The sequence below is a fragment of the Garra rufa genome, unplaced genomic scaffold (genome assembly GCF_049309525.1).
Source record: "Garra rufa unplaced genomic scaffold, GarRuf1.0 hap1_unplaced_476, whole genome shotgun sequence".
Taxonomy (NCBI): Eukaryota; Metazoa; Chordata; class Actinopteri; order Cypriniformes; family Cyprinidae; genus Garra; species Garra rufa.
This window is the reverse complement of record NW_027394743.1, coordinates 1-13,991: the sequence shown is the minus strand read 5'-3', so window position 1 is coordinate 13,991 and position 13,991 is coordinate 1. Positions and strand designations below refer to the sequence as shown.

Here is a 13,991-nt window from a genome sequence, read left to right as displayed (position 1 = left end):
ATCTCACAATATTACTTTTTTCTTTCTTTCTTTTTTCTTTTTTTTGATCAAGCAAATGCAGCCTTGATGAACATAAGAGAATTCTTTAAAATATTTTAATATTGTAATATTTTACAGATTTTTTAAAGTCTTACTTTCTTAAAGTTGCCATGGACTTCCTCATCCTGGTCAGAGTATTCATCCGACTGCTTTTGGAACATAATCCAAATAAATCATACATAAATATATTTTTTAAATGTTTTTTTTTTTTTAGATGAGAATGTTTTTAAAATTATTATTTTTTATTTTATTCGTATAGTTCTTAAAATGTTAATAACGGAATCCATGTAAATTTGCATATAATCATCTTTTACCTCATCATCGTCTTCAACATCACTCTCAATGACGCTGTCTCTGTCACTCCCAATAGACATTTCTACAAAACACAACACACACACGAGTTATAAGCAACCTAAAACAAGAGGAAGAAAATCAAAGATTATGAATCGGAAATCTCACCATCACTGGATAGATCTCCCAGGCCAACATCATCCTGATCCATAAATGCTTGGGAACCAATCAAGTACGGCAAAGGCCTGTCCACATACAGGTCCTACAAATAAAAATACATTTAGGCACAAAAAGTAGTGAAGATATGCCCATAAGCAGGGCTCAGGTTCCTCTTTCATTGAGAGTTTTTGGGATTCTTTCAGTTCCTTCTGGCCCTTAAATCTGAGAGGAGTGCGATATTCTAGTGATATCAGAACCCCAACTGTTTCACTGTTTGTATCACTCCACTTGTGGTATTTCTCACAGAGAAGGTTATGGCAGACACCTAAACCTAGTATAATTTTACAAATAATACTGTTCTTGTGTCACAGAATGAAGTTTTATGAGTTTTTTTTAGATGAGAATCTACTTATTTAGACTTCAAATATGCGGTTTGTTAATAAAGATAACGTCTATTTGAAAATTTGCTTCAATGTTTTCGGAGATGTGAGCCCCAGGGCACCAGCAGCTGTTCATCGCTCATGAACCCCGTCTAAAGCAGCCTCACCTCGGCCAGATGTCTCTATAGTGGTTAAACATGAGATATAATTTGTTTTTGGTAAATCTATCTGGCAGTCTTTAGTCTCATTAATCTGTTATTTGTTCCAGAGCAAACAGTTTTGCCTGAGGGCTAAATCTCATCATGTTATATTTTATGTCAATTTAATGCTGTATATCAGAGCGCTGCCTTTGTACTTCTGACTGAATTGCATAGAAACATTTATGATGGCTGTTGTTGTTTGCAGATAATCACACAATGCAGGTTATCACACTTGCTCAGTTATCTCTCTCATAATACTCTACATTATACAGTGAGCTTTCAATACAGTAATAAGCTTTTAATGAAGTAACTCAGCGTTCCTTCATTACTAGTTCTAAAGTGATTCTTTCGAATTAGTAACAGAGGCTTGTGCTCAGCTGTTAAACTGTCAACTTGAAATTTGAATCCATGGCGAAAGAAAGTAGTTCTGCACAAAGGAGGGTTTTTAAAGACACTCTGTTCTTTTTTCTTATGTAGACACACTTGAGCCATTTAACTTTTTATATAAATGCAATATCACCCTCGTAGCTGCATGCTGTGATTACATGTAGCCTTGTTCCTACGGCCGAATATACAGCCATATCGCACTGCTACTCATGTGATATTGCTCATATTTATAATATGATAATCAAATAAGTGTTCAAGGGCTCTAGGGAAACTTTTACCTTTGCTTCCAAAATGGGCTCTACTTTTTCCAGAGTCTCCTCATCCTCAGAGTCTGAGTTTCCTGCTTTAATGTCAAGCTGTTCGAAAGCAGATTCCAGGACCTTCAGACCATAGTTGACAGCCTCTTGGACTTTGGGAATAAGTTCTGCTTCCTTCTGTTCCCTTGTCTTCTCCTTCACATACAACATGATTGGAATGCTTAAAACCATTATCAGCCAAAATTTCATAATAATGAACTATATGAAATCAAAGAAATAAGCCAACAGAAGAAATAACCAAAGAAACATTTCTAATCACCACCTGTTCCGGCTGTTTCTCCATGGTTTCTGGCTTTGGTGCAGGGTCTTCCACCTCTTCATCATAAACCCTCTAATGAATAAAAAAACCTACATCAGATATCACAATAAGTAGTGTTTGTTTGTGTTTGCACTCTTTTCTTTTTTCTTGAAATGTATCAAATCTCACAATCTTCTCAATATGAAGTGAGAAAAACGCTCAATAAAGAGTACAGTTGGGCCACTCTGAATCTCATAGGAGGAACTTTGAACAGGAAATGTATAAATATCAAAAGCTGACAAACTCTGCCCCGTACTTTCTTAGGACAAGTCAAGTGTGATAGATATAAAGTAAATTCTCATTTAGCTAAAATCGTGGAGAGAAAAAAAACATACGTTTTCAATGAACTGTGTGTTGGACAGCATGAGGAAGTCGTTAAACACTGTGTGTAGGCGGCTATCTGTGGCTTTAGTGTCCCGGATAAGACCGTCCAACTGTTTCTCAATCTCATGTGTTTTGGATAACATCCTTTGAGAGAAGTCTTGCAGGAAAAGAAATAACTGCAAAGACACCAATAAACATTTATTCTAAACCATCTGTATAAATACAGCAGCAAGCGCATAAAATATGAATATGAAATATGAATGCTTTCCACTCCATACCCCTGAATCTGCTGCCAGTGACCAGTTTGTGCCAGATTTCTGCATTTCTTCCAGCGTCCAGGGTCTCTCCCACACTTGCTCTGCCTCCCCATTATGGTTACTGGTGCCATTCTCCATGAAATTAGACATGTTGGTTTAATCTGTTGAAGATCACGAGTGTTATCTAAATACGTTGAAGTCAAAAGTTTACATACACCTTGCAGAATCTGCAAAATGTTAATTATTTGACCAAAATAAGAGGGACCATACAAAATGCATGTCATTTTTTATTTAGTAGTCTATTGACCTGAATAAGATATTTCACATAAAAGAGAAAATAATAGTTGAATTTATTAAAATATCCCTGTTCAAAAGTTTATATACACTGGATTCTTAATACTTTGTTGTTACCTAAATAATTGTGTTTTTTTGTTTAGTGATAGTTGTTCATGAGTCCCTTGTTAGTTCTGAACAGTTAAACTGCCCGCTGTTCTTCAGAAAATCCTCTAGGTCCCACAGATTCTTTGATTTTTCAGAATTTTTGGGTATTTGAACCCTTTCCAACAATGATTTTGAGATCCATCTTTTCACACTGAGGACAACTGAGGGACTCGTATGCAACTATTACAGAAGGTTTAAACGCTCACTGATGCATTATAAGGACATACAATGCTTTAAGAGCCAGGGTGTAAACTTTTGAACAGAATGAAGATGTGAACATTTTTCTTATTTTGCCAAAATATGATATTTTTTCATTTATCATTCATCGCCCTTCAGAAGCTACAGAAGATACACTTATTTTAATGTGTTTATTAACATACAGGTAAAGTACTTATTTCTAATGTAAATTTTATTCTGTTATTTGATTATACAGTTAAAGCGTTTTAGTATTTTACAAAAATCATTACAAATGTGTAATTACAAATATATTGAATTCATAACATACAAGTTTAAAATAGAAATGACATTCATGCCTATTATATATTACCATAAATGCTTGTCAGTTGAGTACAATCAGCAATAAAAGACAACTATAAATGATGAAATTACATATAAAGATGTATTTAAGTCACACGTAAGTGTTCAAACTGCATCCAAACTCATTACATTTTAGTATACATAAAAAATGTACTACATTTGAACTACATTGTATGTAATATGCAAGTATCTGAAAAAATTTAAAATATGCTAATGTATCCTTCTTTTCACAAGAGGCTGATCAAAAACGAATGCTCATTCATCTAAATCCAGACAATTATGTATTTTTATCTAACAGGTGCTGCTGCTATATATAATATGAAGTGTAAACAAAACTACGTATTATCACTTGATGGGAAAACGAAAGGAAACTTTTCGATGTTAAAACGTTGTAACTATGTACCAGTGAAACATCAGCATATGCAGAGACGATAACCTCGTCCTTCCTCAAATGCTAACCTAATACAAACACAAGCACATACATCTGAATGCACTTTTGATCCGCTATTTTTCTGTTTTACGCATTTGTATGTGATTGCTCAACCTGCTGTCATGCAAGGCTAGCTACTGTGCTAGCAACTTACACAGTCTCAATCTCTGCTAATGTCATTCGGAGTATTGGTTTACCTTATATACGTACTTTGATAAAATATCATCTGTAGTGTTTTCCTTCACCTCAAAATCTCACGAATCCAGCAGTGAGAGAAGTCAAAGACATCTTAAGACGCTGTCATTCGTCCCATCATCAGCTCAGTATTTTGAGAGGTCGGCCATGTTCCGTCTGCAGAGAATCAGCTGATTCTAGTCACCTGACTGAGGCACGACACACAGCCCCTCTCTGATCTCAAAACAGCTTCTCGTGGTTGTGAACAATGACGCTGTTCATAGACGGAGCGGTTTTAATCTGATCTAAAAACAGCACTTCCTGGCAGAAACTTCTAACGTTTATGATTAAGGAAGAAAAAACGAGCATTTTTAACGGATTATCATGAATGAATGAGTGTAAACTCTTGAAAACAGGAATCATAAAAGATGCAGTGTGGATGTGTTAATTGTAAATCAATTTAAAAGGCTAAAATCTTTATTTTGAACCCAAACCCTGCTGCAAATAGCTCTAGATAAATCATTGTTAGTTGGTTAACTAGTTATGTTATGGATTTAGTGGTGAACATCCATCCAATATCTCATTTTTGCAAGAATGAGCAGATGTTGTAAACTACTTGTTCCCATCAGAGCTCATACACTGCAAAAAATGCTTTTCTTACTTAGATTTTTTGTCTTGTTTCCAGCCAAAATATCTAAAAATTCTAGATGAGTAAAAATTAATGTCTTATTTTCAGAAAAAACAAGTCAAAATTAAGTGTTTTTTTTCTTAGAACAAGCAAAACAATCTGCCAATGGGGTAAGAAAAAAAAATCTTATTTCAAACAGAAAACAAGATTATTTTTCTTACCCCATTGGCAGATTATTTTGCTTTTTTCAAGCAAAAACACTTAATTTTGACTTGGGTTTTTTTTTCTTCTGAAAATAAGACTCGTCTAGAATATCCTTCTTGATTTAAGGATTTTTAGATATTTTGGCTGGAAACAAGACAAAAAAATCTTAGTAAGAAAAGCATTTTTTTGCTGCGTAGATCTTCCTCTTTTTGATTTTAACCACTTTCAGAGCCTTGTGGGTGCTGAGCCTGAACCTCATGAGAATTGAGATCTAATGCTTGTGTATTTGATTTTTTTTATATGTATAAGCAAGGTGCTTTCTTCTATATATTTAATATATAGTAATTTCTGCAACAGCCTGCTGTTTATAATACAGCTTAAGTCAAAAGTTTACATACACCTTGCAGAATCTTTAGAAAACTCCTTCATGTCCCACAGATTCTTTGTTTTTTCAGCATTTTGTGTATTTGAACCCTTTCCAACAATGACTATGATTTTGAGGTCCAGGACAACTGAGGGATGCAACTATTACAGGAAGTTTAAATGCTCACTGATGCTTCAGAAGGAAAAAAATATGCATTAAGGCGGGTAAAAACGTTTTAAATTTAAAGATCAGGGTATATTTAACTTATTTTGTCTTCTAGGGAACATACTAGTATCCTCTGTAGCTTCTGAAGGGCAGTGCTAAATGGAAAAAAAAGATATTTAGGCAAAATAAGAAAAATGTACACATCCTCATTCCATTCAAAAGAAGAATCAAGTGTCTTTTATGTTAAATATATTATTCAGGTCAGTACTAAATAAAAAAATAACATGCATTTTGTATGATCCCTCTTATTTTGGTAAAATAATTAACATTTAGCAGATTCTGCAAGGTGTACATAAACTTTTGACTTCAACTGTAAATGCTAAAACTGCAAAAGGTCAAAAATAGACCGCCTTGAATCCTAGTGATCTGATATAGTTTGTTTCTAATCCATAGCTAGTGGCAACATAAGACGACTGTGTTGTAAAAAGCTGCATTTATTCACAGAAAACTATTTTTACAGTTCTTGCAAAGCTTACGTTTCTCAATTTACTGTTCATGATATATCCAATAATAATTAGTATTAATTAGTAGACATTCATGACTTTAAAAGTAAATAATCAATCTTAAAAAAATGTAATTGTGACAATTAATCTGTTTTAAGTATGCAAATCTAATTTCTGGTTACAACTTTGTTATAGCATATTTTCTAATTATTATTAGTCAAAAAATGTAATTTATACAGTATTATAAAAACTTCTCTTACATTACATATGCACTGTTAAACATAAAAATTCCAGAGGGGTGGTTTCACAGGGATGCCACAGAAGAACCATTTGTGACCCTGGACCACAAAACCAGTCATAAGGGTAAAATTAAGATGTATACATAACCTAAAAGCTGAATAAATAAGGTTCTGTTTGTTTTGTATGTTTTGTTATAATAGGACAATATTTGTCCAAGATACAACTATTTGAAAATCTCGATTCTGAGGGTGCAAAAAATCTAAATATTGAGAAAATCGGCTATGCAATGAACATTACTAATCAAAAATGAAGTTTTGATATATTTACGGTAGGAAATTTACAAAATATCTTCATGGAACGTAATCTTTACTTAACATCCTAATGATTTCTGGCATAAAGGAAAAAGCAATAATTTTGACCCATACAATGTATTTTTGGCTACTGCTACAAATATACCCATGCTACTTAAGACTGGTTTTGTGGTCCAGGGTCACATTTTGGGTTTCCTAACAAACCTTTCAGTGAAAAGTTCTTAAAGCAACCTTACATATATATATCTTTTTCAAATTTTTACCACATAAAACACTCTGATAAAACACTTCCTACTACTAGCATAGTACTTTTGGTCCCGTGCGACTGGTGAATTAGACAGCCACGCTGTTTGGGATTCTATCTGGAGACAGATAGTAGTAAGGCAGCTTCTTTCCCTCATTTCGGCTCTTGATTTCTTTCGTCACTTCTGCAAGATTCTTGCGGAAGTTCACCATGGCCTCCTTCACAGGTTTCTCAATGAAGTGTTCATCTGGATACATGCCTAGGAACAACTGCAAAAATCATACTTTTCAGTCTCTGTCATTGCTCACATAGCACACCTGAGTTTATATTCATGTAGATATACACTTATTTCAGACCTCATTTTCTTGAAACTGACTGAGGGCCCACACGGCTCCCAGATGCCAGCAGGAGCGTCCTCGATCAGGCAGACTCTCCACTATGTACTTCAAATCAACCTCGCCCTTCTTTGTAGGAGGAGGCTTCCGCATGGTTGGAGGGGAATTTGGGATCCATGAACACCAGTCATACTGGAGCAAACAATCAGAACAGTGATATTAACCTAGGGTTTTTACTGATCATTTTACTTTTATGAAACATTATAGTGTTGTTACCTGTCCAAAGTTTACTCCAGCATGTTGTGCAGAAGCAGTGAAGATGACAATAGTTAGATACTCCACCAGCTGCTCTTTGGTTTGTAAACTCTTCGGAAACTCTGCAGACAATGAAAATGTGTCATTACTGTACAGTTCAATCAGAGTTCATATTTACAGTAAAGCCTGAAATTATTCATACCCTGGCAAATTCTGACTTAAAGTTACTTTTATTCAACCAGCAAGTTTTTTTTGATTGGAAATGACACAGGCTTCTCCCAAAAAATAATAAGACGATGTACAAGAGGCATCATTGTGGAAAAAATATTACTCATCTTTTATTTACATTTGAACAAAAAGTGGCATATCCAAAATTATTGAAAAACACCCCCAAAACATTAGTTTCCCACCACCATGTTTGACAGTGGGGATGGTGTTCTTAGGGTTGAAGGCTTCTCCTTTTTTACGCCAAATGAAGGCTACATCCTTGTGGCCAAACAATTAAATTTTTGTTTCATCTGACCATAAATCAGAAGACCAGAAGTCGTCTTCTTTGTCCAGATGAGCATTTGCAAAGGCCAAGCGGGCTTTTGTGTGCCTTATCTGGAGAAGTGGTGTCCTCCTTGGTCTGCGTCTGTGGAACCCAGCGGTGTGCAGTGTCCGTTGGACTGTCTGCCTTGAGATGTTGCCACCAGCAGAGCCCAGATTCATCAGGATGGCCTTGGTGGTGATCCTTGGATTCTTTTTCACCTCTCTCACTATCCTCCTGGCCAGCACAGGTGTCACTTTTGGCTTCCGACCACGTCCTCTGAGATTTTTCACAGTGTGGAACGTCTTGTATTTTTTAATAATACTTTGCACTGTAGCCACTGGAACTTCAGAACATTTAGATATGGTCTTATAGCTCTTTCCTGACTTGTGAGCAGCCACAATGCAGAGCCGCAGGTCCTCAGTGAGCTCCTTTGTCTTAGCCATGACTGTCCACAAACCAGCAGCAGAGAGCTTCTGTTTTTCACCTGTTGAGTTGATTAAAACAGCTGTTCCCAGTGAATCAGGGTAATTAGGATGCTTAAGAACAGCTTGGACTATTTGGAATGGTATAGAACTTTGGATTTTCCCATAGACTGTGACAGTTTGCAAAGGGTATGAATAATTTTGGACATGCCACTTTTTGTTCAAATGTAAATAAATATTTTTTTCCACAATGATGCCTCTTGTACATCGTCTTATTATCTTTTGTGAGAAGCCTGTGTCATTTCCGGTCAAAAAAAAAAAAACTTGCTGGTTGAATAAAAGTAAATTTAATTCAGAATTTGCCAGGGGTATGAATAATTTCGGGCTTGACTGTACATTCACGAGAACACACTCAGGCCTGAATTTAGTAGCCCTAAAATGAATCAGTTGCTGAGGATTTGCTAAATATAACATTCAGGTTCAGCCGTATATTTACCACAGTAGTCACAATCCTGCATTCCAAAGCTGCAAACATCTTTCACAAATGCCTGGATCTCTTCATCTTTCTGGACTGTCTCATCTTTGTCATAGTAGATGTCCACTACATCTGTCACAAAACTAGGAAGATTGACAAATAAATTTAGATAAAGACAGGTTTAATGATAAAGACAAATTGAATGTCCATGTTTCATTTTGTAACATACCTTTTCACCGCCTCCCAGACACTGCAGCCATCATCTCTATAGAAGTAGTAAGGCAGTTCCTCTCGGCTGTCCATGCCTCGTGCTTTTATGGCATCTGGGAAACACAAGGATTTGTATGTAAAGGTTTTCATGGACCTCTGGATCAGTTCTACATGACCACCTCCACCTGTTCCATTAGCCTGTAAGACAAACATGGAGATACAAACACCCACAATAAACACTGCTGTAGTACTTGTACCTCAATACAACTCGGAAAATAAAATACTTATAGGACAACCACAGCTACTGAAAGAGCTTACAGGTGGCGATGGACATTTAAACCAAATGCTGTACCATTGATTTTTCCCCACAAGGAGTCTAAATGCCCCTGAATATTAACTAAAATCCGAAAGCACTGAGAAACTCCTTCAGTGGCTGTGGCATCTGGACAAGCGTTGGCCTGTTTACATCCGGGCATCTAGCATTTCTCTGCCATTTGTAAGCTCTTTCAGTAGAATTAGTTTGAGAATGGTTTAACTCAGTGTTTTTCAACCACTGTGCCGTGGTACACTAGTGTGCCGTGAGAGATCGTCAGGTGTGCCGTGGGAAATTATTCAATTTCACCTAATTGGTCTAAAACATTTTTTGAAACCTAATAAGTTATAAGCTCGGTGTTCATCCAAACAGGCCCAGGTTTCACACTGAGTAGGTAGAAATATGAAAGATCAAAGAAGACTGTTTTCATTGTGCTTAGTTGATTCCTTTTCAAGACACTTTGATAAGAATGACTGTATATTGTTAATTGCACATTTTATTTGAAAGAAGAAGAAATATGAAAGATAAAATACTTTTTTCTTAGTGTTTATTTGATTCCTGTTCAACACACTTCGATAAGAATGGCTGTATATTGGTAATATATGCTACAGACTTTTGATTGTTGGTGTGCCTTGTGATTTTTTTTTTCAATTAAAAATGTACCTTGGCTCAAAAAAGGTTGAAAAACACTGGTTTAACTAATGATTTTGAATTCGGAGGGGTCTTAAGATGACCTGGTTAAATTTTCATGAAAATCGGAGAAATGGTCTTGGAGTAGCTAATTTGAAAAATGTTCATGGCGGAACATTTTGTAAAAAAAAAAAAAAAATTTCTAGCCTTACGGTTTAAAAGTTATTTGTATTAACATGTGAAATTTGGACAGTTGGTAGCATGAGAGGGACTGAGTTAGAGTGATGTTGACCGTCCTCTATTTGTGAGTCAAATTTCACAACTTTTTAGCATACGGTTCTGTGGGCTGCTTTAGACTTCTAGAGCGGAAGATACAAAAAGAAGAAGAACACTAACAACTACAATAGGTGCTTTTGGAGGAAGTAAACTATTTGAGGAAGAGAAAAGCTGACCTTGTCAAAGAGTCCACACTCACAGATGAGCTGCTCACGAGCCTTCGTGTTAATGGCAATGGTGAAACGAATGTGAGGTAACAGTAACTGAAATAGCAGAGGATGCCTTTTAGTATGTATAATCAACCATACATAGGACATGGACGTTATTTACTGTACATGAGCATCACAAAATCATTTCTATACAGAAAATAAAGAAATTACCTTAAAAACAGGATGAACCGCAGGCAGCTGTCTGAACATGGCTATGCCAAAGACCTCAGATATCAGATGTGTTCTGAGAAGATGTGTGACTGTCTGGTGTATGTGGAAATCTGAAGATCTTACCCAGATCTTGGCAAGCAACCAGTCATGCTCGTCATCACTTGGAACGAAGATGGGGTTGTCTTCTCCTGGTTTCTGACTCAGCTGTGTCAATAATATAGGGGTTATTTTCAAAACCCATTTGGCCTATTTTATTGACGGTCATATAGGCAAATGTTCTCAAAGGTAGTATCGGTTTGCATAAGAGGCTTCCCTATTTCTCATATCCCATTCACTTTCTTCACAGGTGCATCTCAATAAATTATAATGTCATGGAAAAGTTCATTTATTTAAGTAATTCAACTCAAATTGTGAAACTTGTGTATTAAACAAATTCAATGCACACAGACTGAAGTACTTTGGTTCTTTTAATTGTGATGATTTGGCTCACATCTAACAAAAACCTACCAATTCACCCACCAATCTCAACAAATTCGAATAGGGTGACATGCCAATCAGCTAATCAACTGAAAACACCTGCAAAGGTTTCCTGGGCCTTCATAATGGTCTCTCAGTTTGGTTCACTAGGCTGCACAATCATGGGGAAGACTGCTGATCTGACAGTTGTCCAGAAGACAATCATTGACACAAGGAGGGTAAGCCACAAACATTCATTGCCAAAGAAGCTGGCTGTTCACAGAGTTCTGTATCCAAGCATGTTAACAGAAAGTTGAGTGGAAGGAAAAAGTGTGGAAGAAAAAGATGCACAACAAACCAAGAGAACCGCAGCCTTGAGAGGCTTGTCAAGCAAAATCGATTCATAGCCCAAGTTGCTTGAAGTCCAGTGTTAAGTTTCGACAGTCTGTGATGATTTGGGGTGCAATGTCATCTGCTGGTGTTGGTCCACTGTGGTTTTTGAAAACCAAAGTCACTGCACCTGTTTACCAAGAAATTTTAGAGCACTTCATGCTTTCTTCTTCTGACTAGCTTTTTAAAGATGCTGATTTCATTTTCCAGCAGGATTTGGCACCTGCCCACACTGCCAAACGCACCAAAAGTTGGTAAAATGACTGTGGTGTTGGTGTGCTTGACTGGCCAGCAAACTCACCAGACCTGAACTCCATAGAGAATCTATAAGGTATTGTCAAGAAAAAAAAAAAGAGAAACAAGAGACCAAAAACTGCAGATGATCTGAAGGCCACTGTCAAAGAAACCTGGACTTCCATACCACCTCAGCAGTGCCACAGACTGATCACCTCCATGCCACACCCATTTGAGGCAGTAATTGAAGTAAAAGGCCAAGTATTGAGTACATATACAGTAAATGAACATACTTGTTCAGAAGGCCAACAATTCACTAAAATGTTTTTTATTGGTCTTATTAAGTAATTTGTTGAGATGTGAATTGGTAGTTTTTTGTTAAATGTGAGCCAAATCATCACAATTAAAAGAACCAAAAACTTAAACTACCTCAGTCTGTTTGCATTACAAAAAATGTAATACACGAGTGTCACAATTTGAGTTAAATTACTAAAATAAATGAACTTTTCCATGACATTCCAATTTATTGAGATGCACCTGTATGTTTAATTGCTTGTATTCTTAGTTGATTAAGCATCTACTAAACTAATACATTTTTGCTTTTTAATTCACACTATTTTGTAGTGTGAGATAAGAAATGGAGAAGCAATAATGATCTTATCACGCATTGTGCAGTATCTAATAGTGATGTTTCCAGCACATGTGCTTGTTTTGTGTGTAGTTCAGTTACCTGGATGGCGATTGGCATTATTTTGTTCTGACTGTTCTTATATAGCAGACAGATGGGTGCAGCCAAGTACTGAAGGGTGCATGGGTCCGTGGCATTGGGAGTAACACCATCTAATAACTCATAGTCAGCAATAAAGATGTTTCCTTCCTGAAAGATACAATGCCACTTTTGTACTAAAACCATGCAGAATGTTGCCAATAGAGTATGCCCATGGCTTTTGTGTTGCATACCTTGAGCTCTTCTTCCAGCGTGAGACCCCTCTCCAGACAGTCCTCAAGAATCTTCTGTGTGACTGGAAACTTGTCAGGAATTTCTGTGCATTTCCTGATGACCACAGGATTACAGCCATTCAAGAACTGGTATCCGAACATGAAGTCTTCCTTCCAATGCTCCATAACATACTCTGTGCAAAAGACAAAAGCAGTCAAATGTTTTTTTTACATTTGTGAGGTACATTTTTATAATCACCTTATTATTATAATCATCATACTATGTTGTCTTTATTGTCAAATACTTAATTTTACCCAATTACTTTAACCAATATTTTAAACTACTACTACTATTTCATGTCCCCATTTACATCTGGAAGACATCTGATTTCCTATCAGATGTCAAATAGACATCTATTAGATGTTTATGATTTAAACTGTATGTAAAAACTGACATCTTACAGACGTCTACCAGATGTTTGTACACAGCAGATGCTTTCCAGATCAAGTAATCTTTCACAGACATCTTGCAGATGTACCTGTGCTATCTACAAATTCACAAGCCTGCACACTCAACTCAACACAGCTCCTGCATTCTCAGCGCTGATCTAAGACTGATTCGTACTTATTCATACAACAAAGTTTAAAGCAGTTGTGTGCTTTAAAAAATGTAAGTAACTCAGAACAGTAGACCTATTGTTGCTGTTGTTTAGTTATAACGAGTGTGGTGGAAAACCTAACAATAATCTAAGAATACTGGGTACATTTTACGGACATATGAATGCAATGCTACATATTCCATGCAGGTTTTTTTGTATTATAATAGATGAGAGTGTTTGTGAGACAGATAAACTAACTGTGCGTAATGTGATATTGTAAAGATTAAATATGCTGGCTGTACAAACCTGATATTGTATTTTTAATTCTCACGAATATACGCTCAAAGTCTGCAAAATCTCCCCATGAGGACTGGAACATGTGCATGAACTGGTTTACGTAGAGATTTTCGATCCTAAGGAATGAAAAACAGTGATTTAAATAATCACACATATGGCCTATTATCTCTTATATTGGATAATATATCAAAATAACAAATGAAAGAGAGAGATATTTACTAATCTTATTTTGGAAAATAGTTATAGTAGTCAATTGTAAATGTATATGTCATGAACAATTGTGAGCCATTTTCCAATTTGATATAGGATTTTGGACAGTTCACCCTTGTGAAAAAGAAGTGCACTTGAGCATACT

At 36.1% G+C, this 13,991-nt stretch overlaps 2 protein-coding genes across 2 annotated transcripts; both read right to left on the bottom strand.

The window, feature by feature from the left end:
- Positions 1–134: 134 nt before the first annotated feature.
- On the bottom strand, positions 135–4,410 carry LOC141317207 (WASH complex subunit 2-like; the record flags this gene model as incomplete). The annotated part of the gene is made up of 8 exons (XM_073832982.1): positions 4,271–4,410; positions 2,674–2,813; positions 2,407–2,571; positions 2,036–2,104; positions 1,735–1,908; positions 499–592; positions 354–415; positions 135–188 (listed from the first exon to the last, which is right to left on the bottom strand). Coding segments are annotated over exons 2-8 (747 nt in total), but the record flags the coding sequence as incomplete, so codon positions are not given.
- A 1,661-nt stretch (positions 4,411–6,071) lies between these two features.
- LOC141317208 (polyunsaturated fatty acid 5-lipoxygenase-like) lies at positions 6,072–13,774 on the bottom strand. The gene is made up of 10 exons (XM_073832983.1): positions 13,646–13,774; positions 12,762–12,934; positions 12,532–12,678; positions 10,722–10,925; positions 10,518–10,604; positions 9,142–9,320; positions 8,934–9,055; positions 7,505–7,605; positions 7,250–7,420; positions 6,072–7,162 (listed from the first exon to the last, which is right to left on the bottom strand). The coding sequence occupies exons 1-10, from the start codon at positions 13,722–13,724 to the stop codon at positions 6,983–6,985; spliced, it is 1,443 nt and encodes a 480-aa protein (XP_073689084.1). The 5' UTR covers positions 13,725–13,774; the 3' UTR covers positions 6,072–6,982.
- Positions 13,775–13,991: the final 217 nt, after the last annotated feature.

Excerpts from the sequence above, each read along its gene's own strand:
- LOC141317208 (XM_073832983.1), bottom strand. The coding sequence starts at position 13,724 with ATGCACATGTTCCAGTCCTCATGGGGAGATTTTGCAGACTTTGAGCGT. Across the intron at positions 12,935-13,645 it reads AATTAAAAATACAATATCAG|AGTATGTTATGGAGCATTGG; the intron begins GTTTGTACAGCC and ends TCTTTTGCACAG. Across the intron at positions 10,926-12,531 it reads TAATGCCAATCGCCATCCAG|CTGAGTCAGAAACCAGGAGA; the intron begins GTAACTGAACTA and ends TTATTGACACAG.